Source organism: Cervus canadensis, chromosome 3 (genome assembly GCF_019320065.1).
Source record: "Cervus canadensis isolate Bull #8, Minnesota chromosome 3, ASM1932006v1, whole genome shotgun sequence".
Classification (NCBI taxonomy): domain Eukaryota; kingdom Metazoa; phylum Chordata; class Mammalia; order Artiodactyla; family Cervidae; genus Cervus; species Cervus canadensis.
This window is the reverse complement of record NC_057388.1, coordinates 87,237,151-87,250,873: the sequence shown is the minus strand read 5'-3', so window position 1 is coordinate 87,250,873 and position 13,723 is coordinate 87,237,151. Positions and strand designations below refer to the sequence as shown.

Below are 13,723 nucleotides of genomic sequence, written 5' to 3'. Positions count from 1 at the left end.
CTTCAGCTTAGAATACTTTGTCAAGATAAACAAAGCAGCCAGCCCACTGGCCAAGAAATACTGAAGTCAGAAAAGGATGAGAAGTGCTGGAAGTCAGTATGGGAATGAAAAATTAGAACGGTGCAGAAGGGAACGACATACTTGCCAAAAGAGACCACGTGATGTCCCTAACAGAGGGCTCCCAGTTCAGCAGGTCATCAGAAAGTGTGGGTCAGCTGGACCCAGGCTCTTTTTACTAAAAATGTCGAGGACACACACTGGAGCTCTCAAGGCTGGGACACAACCAAGGGCTTTTCAATGGAGCCCACAAGAGAAGTGAGGCCCAAAAATACACACAAAAGTGCCAAACCCTTATCTTGCTGGGACACAAGGTAAGGAGGGAAGAGGCAGCCGATGACAGACAAGTGAACTAGAAAGGAAGGCCGCCTGCGGGAATTAGGGGTTCATTTGTCCTTTAAACAAAAAAAGATGTGGGTTCCTCAAGATGCGCCCTGTGTTTGAGGCGTATTGAGGGTTTCCCAAAAGCAAAGTGCCATTCAAATGAAGGCGCCGCAGAGGGTCAGGCGCACACAGAACAGAGCTGCAGAGGGTACGGTGAGCTCGTTTCTGGCGGGCAGGTGGATATGCTTGAAAGCATAGGGAACTGCAAATTGGCATTCTTCTTCCTCTTCGGTCTCACTCGCTCTCCCGATGTGCGCCTGACGCGTCACTCCCTGAGCTCCGATCAGATGATCTGAGAAAGGTCGGCAGATCATAGCCCCTCACAGAGGAAGCAGGGGCGGCAGGGCTCATCAGCTCCTGCGCAGGCAGCTGTGCTGACCTAAAGAGTCAGCCGAGTTAACAGCCTGCCCTTTCCCCAAAGCTTACAATGTTTCTCTAAAAGGATTAATGGTTGAGCAGCGCTCCGGGAAGCCAAGTCAATGGAAGAGCACTGGGCACCATGGCCAAGACCACTAGTGACAACTAGAGAGGAAAACGGGGATCTGGGGCTCAGGGACAGAGAATTCTCTCAGAATCACCATCCTTGGGTGACTCAAGATGACTGCTAGCCTTGCCATGTTACCTTCACCCACTTATTATTCATTCAAAGAGTTCCAAGATGAGTGACTTGCCCTGAACACAGATGTTATTCATTCGGCCTTTGCTAAAGCATTAGATACAGTACCTCCAGAAATTTTACTTGGGAAATTAATTCAAATTGGCGTGGTTCAGTACACAATCACTGAAGATTAAAAAGTTGCTGCAGGATGATAAACAAAAGACAGTTAAGTGACAGTCCAGGCGGTGAAAGACTGGGGGTCAACAGCAAAGCCATTCTTGTTTAGGGGTTCTATTCAGGGCCAAGGAAAGGAGTAAACAACTTGCCAATGAGATCTGCAGAGGACACTCAGCTGGGAGGTGGAGGAACCACATGGACAGGGACATAAAATTACAAGGCCGAGTTCAATTGGGAAAAAAAAGATACAGCTTATCCAGGGGAACTAGATCACACTCACATTCACGAGACAAGCAGGGTAAGGGGCAGAGGCAGCAAGCACAAAGCGCTCTGACATGTTGTAACATGACATGAGCAAGGAAGTGCTGAGGTGACACAGGGGACGTCTCCTAGGGGCCGGAGTGCGACCTTAGATAAAGCAGTGTTCAGGAAAGAGCTGCTCTTGCAGTAAGGTTGACTAGTATTTCCCCAAAAGTGTGTGTGTGTGTGTGTGTGTGTGTGTGTGTGTGTGTGTTTGCATTCTGCACTGAAAATAGCCTTCAAAGGCTATAAGGCCACCATTCCTATCTGGCAGGTGTTCCTGTCTTTCTCGCTGGGGTTGGCGTCTAGAAGATGGTAAGGGGCGGCCTTCCTGGGGCTCATGGATAGCACTGCTCCTGAAGAGGACTCACTCGCAGGTCACACGGGCCGCTTCTAACACATCGTGAGGTATGTACTGCCTCACGGCGGTGCCTCAGCAGCCAGGGGAATCACTTGGTTGCTCTCTGCTTAGTCAACCTGCCACAGGGCCGTGGCCCCAAAGCCGGTTTTTCCACCATCGGTCTGAAAGCGGTGGCTCAACACAATTATCTCCAGGCAGCTCATTGCTTTAACAGGCAAGCAGCTTGTTACATTCCATCAGCTCAAAATGAGAACCGGACTGTTTTCTTCTTAAAACCTAAAAAATTTCACCAACTCTGCGTACTCATTAAACATTAGAGCACAACACAGCTACTTCCGACAGCATAATAAGAGCTTGCTGTGGCCTCACTTTCCGGAGCAGCTAGGCAAATTATTTTCATGCTTACCTGCCTGTCAGAGTTAAACATTCACTAGTGGTGGAGAGAAGGCAGAGCAGAAAATGGGACTCAAGATCCCATGGAATGGCTAAGGGTTCCTGCTACTCTGGCAAGGCATGACTGCTTCTTCAGGATACCGTCAGACCAACTGAGCACGCCCAGCAAGAACCCACCCCTGAATCCCACATAAAGAACAGTCAAATCATTGCCCATTTCCTCGAATAGCGAGATCATCAAAAGTACTTGAAATGTGGAGCTGCATTTCCCACTATGGGTCCTTTCAACCCACTGGCTTAATGATAATACAGGCAGGGAGAGAAGCATAAGGAGTGAGGGAGGACTGAAGAGAAACATCAGTTATGGGCTACACATTGTATTAGTATTTTTTAATATTTAATGTATTTATTTGGTTGTGCTGGGTCTTAGTTATAGCATGTGGGATCTAGTTCCCCTGACCAGGGACTGAACCTGGGCTCCCTGCACTGGAGCAGAGGGGAGCTACTGGACCACCAGGGAAGTCCATGTCATATTATTTTACACTTGACATTCAAAAACCAAAGGCACTGAACTTTGTGCTTAAGAATGAAGTCTTAGGCAGGTCCTCCGGGGAAAATCCCACAAGAAAAGAATCCACAAAGCCATAGCAATGCGACAGGCTGCTCTCTTAGCTGACATCGTGTGACATCCTACAGATGCCCTATCCATCAGGATGTCACATGGTATTAGAGGCAAATGCCTCCTATCAGGTCAATGTTCTGGGCCAAAGAGCAAGAGAAGTGATGTCAGGGACGAAATCTGAGGTACTGATAACATGGGCTCAAACCCAGTCCTCCTTGAACCGTGGAGCACAGGCTGGCAACTAGCAGACTTCTAGGACAAACTCCTAGGTCACAGGAGAGTGTCTGCATGAGACAAGTATCTGAAGCTGCTCTGAGAGAATGGGTATATCTTGGTAGAGTCCAGCAGTCTGCTGAGCTCTGGATCAGAACAGAGATCCAGCAATGGGCACTGAGCTCTTGCTGTTTCCTGGGAAGGCTAGAGGAATTATTCTGCTCCCAGTCCCGTTCCAGTGACGGAAGGCCCCATGAGAAAGAGCCCTGAGGAAGGCCCCTGCTAAGAAATACTGCTGAGCAGCATGCATGTCCTTGGGGCAACCAGCCACAGGGATGAAGGACAAAAGGAAAATGTCACGGGGCTTCTCACAAACGCTCTCCTGCCAGCTGTCAGAAGTGTGACACCCAAACTCATTTCCTAATAAATGTTTTCATTTCCTTTGTACATGACGAAAGGTCTAGAGGTGGTAAGTGGGAGGGGCTGGGGAGCAGAGGCCCCTGGAGGGATGAACCCGAGGCAAATGTCCTGCATAGTAAGAAGGGTTCCACGGTTTGTTCCTGGGAAGGAAAGGACGGTGGAGATAAAAATATTCCACATAGTATTTACTCATATGTTCATTTTACAGCATCTTCTGGGAAGATTATGTCTAATATATGCCTAAATTTTGCAAATTTTAAAAAATAGAGGCCCCAGTGTGCTTAACCCGGGTTAGATTGCAAGTATGAAGTGAGGCCCCTTTTATCTTGAGGAAAAGCTAGAATCATAAAAGAATATGGGCTTTCTCAGCACGTTGCTTTCCATCACATTCTGCTCAGGGGCAGGCAGAGGAGTGGGAAAGAATAAAGTCGGGCTGGGGGACCCAAGGCATTCACTTTAATAATTAGGCATCTCACCTGGCCTCAGCGGCGAGCAGCTCATCATAGTGAGAGGACCGCTGATCGTCATCCTGCCGGTATCTGATCACTGTGGCAAGACCTTTGCTGACAAGGGCCTCGGCAATGTTTCTGCAACAGAAAAGATAGGTCAGTGAGCACTTGAGGTGCATACGGGGCTCAGTCAACAGCAATGACAACAGTTAGCACCTGGAGGTCTTAAGGCATCCTGGCAGAGGAAGGGAGTTCAAGACCAGTGAGTTGCTAAGCTAGAAATCCAAACAAAAAGGGGGAATAACCAAGTCCCCTGGCTCAGCATTTTTTCTGGTTAGTACAGTCAGATGCTATATCAATCCGTACATAAAACCTGGCAGAAAATATCTGTAAAAAGCCCACATTAGGCAGGGCTATTTACAGAATGGTATAAACAAGCCACTACCCTCAAGAAAAGTCTGCTCTAAAATACCAGGCACACAGATAAAAAAACAAAGCACATAAAAGCATGACCTAAATTTCTCAAAATCCCCTTTTTTTCTAGCCTATACTGGAACTAGAAAATACTGTGCTCCAGTTTGGGAAACTTAAGAAACGCTGGTTTCACGGAACACTCAAGAGTGTGTCTTTTCTCATTAGAACCCTTGACACTGACTCTCCGCTGACTCCAAGGGGGCCTGGGTGAGGTGAGGTCAGGAAGGAATTGTGGGGTGGCAGAGGGGTGGTGTTGGGATGGAACGAAACATCTTCATTAAAAACGGCATGAGCTAGGGAACAAAGTAAAAAAGTAGAAAATCTCAGATGACCAGTTTTGAAGCAATACTCCGGTCCTTTTAGGACCACAGAATATTCAAATTAGAATCCGGCTTCAAAAAAAAAAAAAAAATCTTCAACGTGCTGCATGTTCTCTTCACTAGAATAAGATAGTGGGGCTACTGTAAGTGACTTCCATCTACTCAGAAGAATACACTGGAAATGATGCTCAGCCAGCTAATGAAGCATGTTTGCCTAGTTCCTCCCCAACCCGAAAAGGGAACTTTGATGGGCAAAAGTGAAACTGCAAAAACAGACTTTCAAAAGTTACCTGTACCAAGTAACTGCAAGACAAGAGGCATGGTATCACTGGGGGAGAGCGGCAGTTATGTCTTTCTTTGTGTCTGTCGTAAGTACACCAAAGGACCCGCTCAGACCATCTGGTGAGCTGCCCTTTAGGGAGGAGGGATGGTAAGGAATAGGCTACTGTACCATATGCTATGATTTAGTGTTGCTGGGGAAGGCGGTTAACTCTCAGCACTCTGGTGCTCTCAGACTCCCAGCCTATGGGGATGCTGTGAGCTGGGCTAAACCAGTCTATGGGCATGCTCAAGCCACTTAAGGGTTCTCTTCATCGAGGCCCAGGGATTTACTTTAAAAGAAAAAAGAAAAAAAAGAGAGGGGGGAATATGTGCAGGGAGATAAAGAAGGAAAAGATGCTGTGGCTGATTCTCTTCTCATTATGTGCCCCTCTGCTGCCTGTTTATCTACTGCCAGCACGATATTAATATCTCCAAACTGCCACGGAATTAGCACTTCTCAAAATCCACTCCCACAAAGAGGCTGCTTTGCTGGCCACCCTGTCTCCTGAGTCACTGCACAAGCGTGCTGGCAAACGCTGTCATCATCACCGAGCTGGGTTTGGCAGGATGGAGAATGCCAGCAGCCCCAAGGTAGCAGCCCAAGGCCCAAGAGGGCAGGGAGAGGCTCCGCCCACCAAGAGGCCAGAGGCATGGCTGGGACACGCCCACCTGCAACAGGTTGTGAGGGCTTAGTGATTGGAAATGCCAGGACAACAACGAAGACGTGTTTGGTGCTGTGTTTGGAATAACAAAGCATTGACATTTTACAGTCGATATGTGGGGTCTGGAGCAGAAAGCTGGAGTGACAGAGAAGGCGAGGGAAAAACCCACACAAATAAGCTTCTATATGAAAAGCTGGAGAATACAAAGCAAAACAGCACAAATGTTTAATGATTCATCCTGGTTAATGCTGCTCCAATCAATTCACAGTATCGAACTGAGTTCCTGCGTGGCCAGCAGAACCAAGGACACAACCCTTTCCTCTCCTGTGGGCTTCTCACCCTCAGGATCCTGCCAGCAAATATCTGCAAACCAGTTAGGGCCTCAGATTCTAAACTCCACCACCTGCCCATCACCTCCTGTCCCTTCTCTCCAAAGCTTCAGTGCAATCCATGTTTTCTTAGCTTCTTTTCCCTAAACAACAGACTTTTACTGGAGAACGGCTGCAATGTTAGTGCTCAGCGGCATGGAGGGTAAAAACACAGGAAACAATGACAGATATCACTACAGGGCCCCGCCCATGAGCCAGGTGTGTGAGAATCACACCACGTGCATTTTCATCTTGGTATGTGTTCCCCTATGAAATCACACTATATTACAATTAATTTGTCATCCATCTTCCAACTCAAACTGATGAGGTCAAAGAGGGCAAGGGCTGTGTCTTTCTTGCTCTGTAGCCAAGTATGAGAAATACAGCACTGGAACATTATTTCTTATCCTAAGCATTTATTAGCCAAGCTTGCCCAGCATAGAATTAAGAACAAAAGCTTTCAACATGCCTTTCCAGCTTTTGTCATTCTCCTCCCCATTATCTAAGACTTGTATTTAAAGAGAATGAAAGGGAGACAAATAAAATGGAATTAGCCGAGATCTGTGTACTTGACTCTCTCATTCATTTCTTTGGGCCACTAATGAAAGGTCAGGAGATTTCCCCCTGGCCAAAGATGGCTCAGAACTCGACACTGGTGTACTGATTAGTTGCCCAGTAAGAGAAGAGAACATTAAATTATGTGCCATGACATTATGCTGCTTTAGACAAATTTATAAATTCTGCTTTCTTGAGTGTATCAGTAATTCTACTCCAATTACACATGTCTGGCTCGAATGGATAATTCACAATCAGCATACAAAAAGGGACCTAACAGTCTTGAAAGTCTAACAGGAAATCATCTCTCTGTATCAGCTGGAAACAGAATAAGTGCTGGACTTGAAATGCTTCTCCAAGCTCAAGGAGAATTTTAGGTTATATGGGAAGTGAACTGTTTCCACCATGCAGGATCAGATGTTCCTGAGAAAAACACAAGCAACATGGGTCTCTTGAGCTTTCTCAAAAGGTCTCCATGTACCTGACATCCTCCCTGCCCACTCATTTCCGCAGCCAGCAGGTTGTGGAAAGCATTTACTTTCTCATTATAAGATACTTTTGAAACCAGGGGGTACTATATTCTGCCAATCTGGAAAAAGTATGCTGTGCCCATATATGAGAACAGGATTCTTAAAACATAGATTTCACTCACAATAATTACTTGATCACACTTTTGCCTGCCTTCCCTAATCCCTACACCCCAAATCCAAGATTGGAAGCAATAATATATAGAGAAGGTCAGATAACTGACTAAAATTAACTAGATTACTTAAAAGTAGGGGAAGGAGGGGATAAGTAATTTTAAAACAATCTTACAGAAAAATTGCACGTACAATAACAAAGAACATGCTGATCCCTGATTCATTTGAGAGCAAATGACCTGTTTATACCACCATCCCCCAAACTGTTAATGTGCATTTCCGACAAATCAGGATATTTTCCAACATAGTCAGTAAGTAATGACTTGAACCAGGATATCGATGTTGACACATTATTGCCATCTAACCTACAATCCTACTCAAATTTTGTCAACTGTTCCAATAGAGAACTTAGGGGAAAGTGGATCTAGAGCAAAATCAGGTTTTTTCATTTTGTTACCCTGTCTCCTCAGTCTGGAGAAGCTCAATCTTTCTTAGTCTACCACAGCCCTGAAACTTCTCACGAGTACAGGCCAGTAATTTTGGACTGTCTGATGTCTCTGTGATCAGTGGCAAGTTATGAATCTTTGGCAGGAATGTGTCACAGAAGTGATGCTATGTTGTTCCCGTGGCCTCCTTTGAAATGATGTGTAATTTACTGATAATGTTAATTTTGATCACTTGATTCAGGCAGTGTCTACCAGGCTTCTCCACTATGAAGTTATTCTCTTCCTCTTTATAACAGGTATTGAAAAACTGTGTAGCTTTTAAACTCCCAAGTTATTCATTTATTGATTTGTAGAGGTTTATGGTCATGAAATATTTTATCTAAAGAGCCATATAATCCACTACAATTGTAACTGTTTCTGATGCTGAAATTATTCCCAATTTGGCCAGTGGGATCTGGGTCAAGCTGGCTCCTGTGTCCTGTCATCCTTCGAGCACTTCCTTGCTTTCAGGCCACAATGTGTTCCAGGCTCATCTTCCACTGTTTTCTGCAGCTCCGAAACCAGCCATTTATCCAAATAGTCCACATTTACATTTTTATCTCCATACTCTTATTTCTGTATCTATAACCATTGAAAACCATGTGTGGCAGTCATGAAAACATGCCTCTTGGATCTCTGACTGCAGGAAGCATAACTGACTGACAGCCCCAGCTGCTATGCTCTGAAACCCATCGCTGTTTCCGCCAAAAGTACGCTTTCCCCCAGCTGCTTCCAGCCAATGACTGAGTGCAGTGGAGACACTACAACTGGCCTGCTGCTCAGAGACCTGGGCGTGCTCTGACAGGGAGCTGTGGCTTTGAGCACGCCCCCTCACCTTCGCTGGAACTCTTACAACTGCCCACAGCCCCAGATTAGATGTTTCCAGCTCAACCTTCCATCCTTCCCTTTCCCACAGAGGTTAAGCATTCACAGCCTCCGCCAGCTCCCTTCCCATTTTCTCTGTTTTCCCCAGTTAACCTCTTGTCTATTTCATCCTGTCTTGGCATCAGCTTTTTAGCACACCATGAGTTCACAAACATACTACAACCCCATTCAGCACTTCAGGGCACGTGCTGTTCTCTTCCTTTCCTTATCTGTACATCCCTTCTGACTGTGGGAAGCCTGCCTTCCATTATCCTCAATACTTTTACTTACGTGAATAATCTTCTCTGCATACACATACAGCACCTCACTTACTCCTTCTTTGACTTCCACAATTTGGTCCTAACTGCCATGGACAGAGGAGCCTGGCAGGCTACAGTCCATAGGGTTGCAAAGAGTCAGACACGACTGAACGACTAAGCACAACACATGGGGGAGCTGACTGAAAGGGTATATGCTACTTGTCAAAAGAGAAGCTAGGGTAAATGGATAAGTAAATTTCAAGAGTGCACATAAGGCGTAATACCATTACACACACACATACAAACACACTTCATTCTCCATCTGAGTAGGGATAACAGATAATTCTCAATGGCTCTGGCTCATAGATCTCTATCTAGCTATTTGAGCTTAACATTTTCCACTTAAAAACCATCAACATTTTATCAGTCACTGAGGTGTCCATGGAGATTACAAAGCAGAGTATTTCCTTGAGGCAAATGAACACGTGGACACATATTCAGAATAAAGTAAGCCCATAAAGAAATGCCTTTAACTATTATGGAGTCAAGGCTAAAGGAAACGGTTGAAAGACAACAGCTCAATTCATTTATAACAGTCACATCACCTTTAGGAGAGGTACTGTCTCACGTGTGCACATCCATGCACACACATGCATGCATTCCCCGTATGATTTTTCTACAATAACTTCAAGGTCCCATGGGTCGAATTTCATAAACTGAGCGTACAATGCACCCCACGGCTATATACTGTGAGAATATGATCCAACAAGGCATGAGGCATAGAGACAAGGCCTTTGTCACCCACGACCCATAAAAGCTCCAGTATCTTGAGCTGGGAAACTGACTCCACTTCCTTCCACACTGGCTGGAACTTCACCACAAGGACGCGCTCCCTCACAAGTGCTGAGATGGAGCACCCTGGCTGACAGGGCTCCCCAATTTATTTCTAATATATCAGATGGCTCATCTCACATCTCAGTGATGTGGGGCTGAACCACAGGGAAACTACGGAGGGAAGGGGGCAGCTGATGTCTTTCTTTGCAAATTGGTTAGAGACCAGGAAGGAGGGAGAGATCACCCCAAGACTGGGTGATGAGGCAGGAAGCAAGCACTGGACAGAGTGCCTTTCTTCAGAGTACGAGGGCTACCTCGGCTCATATACACAGAAAACATGGGCTTCTCAGTCTAAGAGGGTGAAGAAGGTGGGGGAGGGGGGGGATGATTAATGGCTAAAAGGCCCCAAGGCCAGGTTCCCCTCCAACCTTCTCTATGAATTCACACTCAGACCTCTAAATGCACACCAGGCAAGAACTTGACAATTTCAGGCTTGAGACAGACTTGGCTTTTATAGACTCGCAAAATAAGACTGTAAAGGGTGAGAGTGGAATTCTGAGTGAGAGGGATCTACAGACAATGGGCCATGAATAAGGATCTTTACTGACTGCTGTTTCTTCCCCAGGCCTCAAACTAGGAAAAAGCCCAATAGAGCAACAGGGAGCTGCCGAAAGCCAGTACAAGTGTCTACAAGGGGTCGTGCTATGCCTGTCCCATCTAGCGTGTAAACTGTCTTTTATCCTCCGATTTCAGATTGAGTTCCCCAGAATCTGAAACAATGACACTTCCTTTTTTTTTTCCCTTAAAATATATCCAGGAGGCACTTCCCACATGACCAAGCAGCATATGTAGACAGGAGACTCTGTTTTAGAAGCATCAGTAATTAGAAACATCTGAGGTGGCACAACCTCCTTTATATGCGTCCCAAATCTCTCCCCCACCGTCTTCCCTATTTTTTCACTCACCCCTTGAACTAATGTAATTCTAAAAATAACTAAAATAGATTTTTTGAGTCTTTTTACTCTTAATGGTTCCCTTTTCTGTTTAACAAGTCCTGTCACCGGGATAGTCACTAGAGGGTCTGAACTATGGCTAGGGACTTTCCCAGGACTCATAACATAGATCAAAACCAAAAAGGAAGCAGCTTTAGAAACTACAGTGAAAGGAAGGAGAAAAAAGTTATTATCAAGCATGGCATTAGGTACCGAGTGTCTTAGGGCAGGATATATTCACTCCAGACACAGAGCCAAAGGTGACTGCTTTTGTCAACCCACCAGCCCAGCTGTGGTTATGAACATGAAACATGGCACCATCCACAAAGAAGCAGGACCTCAGAAGCTGGACTCAAGAGCAGGGAGGTATAGAATGGGCTGATCTGAGCAGCTTTAGAAGCTAATCAAGCAAAGAAAGGGTGGGGAAAAGGGAGAGTTAGGGAGCTTGGGGTTCACATGTCCACACTGCTGATTTACAATGGATAACCAACAAGGACCAACACAGCACAGGGAGCTCTGCTCAATGCTATGTGGCAGCCTGAGTGGGCGGGGAGTTTGGGGGAAAGTGGATACATGGATCACATGCACATGTAACACATGTATGCCTGAGTCCCTTTGCTGTCCACCTGAAACTACGGCAACATTACTGGCTATGGCTGTTTAGTCACTAAGTCATGTCTGACATTTTGTCACTAAGTCGTGTCTGACTCTGTGCCTCAGGGACTGTAGCCTGCCAGGCTCCTCTGTCCATGGGATTTTCCAGGCAAGAATACTGGAGTCAGTTGCCATTTCCTTCTCCAATAATTGGCTATACACTAATATATAAAAAAGGACCCTTTCAAACAAAACACCCTCAATAAGTAGCTCATATTTAGTGAGAATTAATTCAGAATACATACAGGTTCTACACAGAACTGTTCTACCAATGAGAGCATTTTCTAGAGGTTGGACTTGAGATATGAAAATCAAGACTTCTTAGGATCAAGGACTCTATTTTTGTACTTTCATAAATCCTAATCATTCTTCCTTCGTAGGGAGGGTGATGTGGAAAGAAAACAATGAAGACTGATATGGATTTAGTCCAGCTGGAAGAATCCAGAAGGATGCATGATTAAAATGAAATCCAAGGAGACCTACAAACAAGATTTGCAGAAACAAAGAAATGAAAGGAAGAAGGGAGGGAAGAGTGGAGATGAAAGAGAAAGGGGAAAGGGAATCAGGCCATGAAAAAACTACTGCTTCATGGACAAATAAATCCTTGAATCCCCAACACAGACATCCATCCAACCCTCCGTGTCAATAGTTGGCTTACCCCTGGACATGGGCAAAAGCCTAACCAGCTTCAGGGGGCCATGACCTACTGCACACCAAGAGCGCTCTTCAGTTGGGGAAAAAAAGAAAAGCAAAGATACCTAGGGACCAGGGCGTAACAATGTGGGTGATGAAGATGTGACTTCTCCTTCGACCTTCCAAGAACAGCCATTTTTCTTCTCCACTATGTGTCTGAGCCCTAACGTCCTCATTATCTTATCCCACTCGAGTTCTACATGAGGGCTCACCCAACCTCACCTCCTGAAAACACCAATGGACAGAAAAGAAGACAGAAACCTACTTGGAAACAGGAGAATTAAACACCTAATTCACTTCTTAACTCTAGCTAGGGGAGAGAATAGTGCTGGAAATATGGGTCAAAACAATTTTAAAAAGGAAGGGGAAAAGGCATAACACCCAATGCTTATGCTTACTAAATAGACAATTTTATTCTGCCCCCAGGATTTCCGCAGTACTGTAATCTTATTGCCACCTCTCATATGATAGCTCCATTTATTCAGCAATATCCTGGTTATGGCTTTATAAGACAAGAAAAACTGTGGTATTATACTCTATTATGCCAGCTCTTCTCTGAGTACTGCTGTACTTTCAAGTCAGCAAAATATCAGAGGAGGTTATTAGTCCAGTGATGAACCTTGGTTGAGGTATGAGAGGCGTATTAAGTGTAAGGAGCAATGAAAACAACACCGCCTTCAAGTATTACCTCAGTCTCCACCTCTCATAATAATAATAAGAATGTCTGTTTCATAGAAGCTTCATGGACTAAGCTGAATCTCCCTTCTCCTGCAGGACAGAACATGGGGTACATACCCAAAGTGACACTTGCTCTACTGGACAACCATGTTTCTTTCCCAGGAGACAATTAGACCCCAAAAAGACAATTAAGATAATCAATTAAATCAAGGATCTAGCTTGAAATAAGCAAGCTGTCTAACAAATATGCATTTCATATCCAAACTGGTCCACTCATTGCTAAATATGCCATACATTTACATTTCAAACTATTTGCAGGACATGTGAATTTGCATGACTCATCACCATGTAAAACTCAGCATTTCAAAAATAAAACTCACTTCCCCAGATTAAGCTTTTCTGAAATCTACCAAATCAGCTCATTTCCCTAACATCTCTAATTGTGGGACCATCAGATTCCCAGTCACCTAAGGCTGACATCTGTATTCATTTCCAGATAAAATTAGTTGTCCAAACTTTGAACTCAAGTCTCCAGTGTTTCTCCCATGACTGTTTTCTATCCTGCTCTTTCTAACTTACCTGTCCGCACTCCTCCGCAACCCGCCCCCAAATCTGGTCTCCTTGCAAAGTTTTCCAATCCTGATCACTTTCAATTGAATCCTCTTAATCTTCATGCTCCAATCTACCACAACCACAAAAACCTTGTTTGAACTTTTGCAATGATTTTAGATTTAATGACCATTTACTGGGTGTCTGCTACAGGCCATGCTTTTAAACACACATTAACCTAATCTGATGGGCTTCCCAGGTGGCTCAGTGATAAAGTATCGGCCTCCCAAAGCAGGAGACATGGGTCGGGAAGACCTCCCTGGAGGAGGAAACGGCAACCCACTCCAGTATTCTTGCCTGAAGAATCCCATGGACGGAGAAGTCTGGAGGGCTAAAGTC

The 13,723-nt window shown here is 45.1% G+C and overlaps 1 protein-coding gene across 1 annotated transcript in view; it reads right to left on the bottom strand.

Annotated features, from left to right (window-relative positions):
* Positions 1-13,723, bottom strand: part of SND1 (staphylococcal nuclease and tudor domain containing 1) — a 411,508-nt gene that overhangs the window by 187,083 nt on the left and 210,702 nt on the right. The window contains exon 13 of the mRNA XM_043463642.1: positions 4,002-4,112. Coding sequence (XP_043319577.1) covers positions 4,002-4,112 — 111 coding nt within the window. The remainder of the gene's footprint in view (positions 1-4,001; positions 4,113-13,723) is intronic.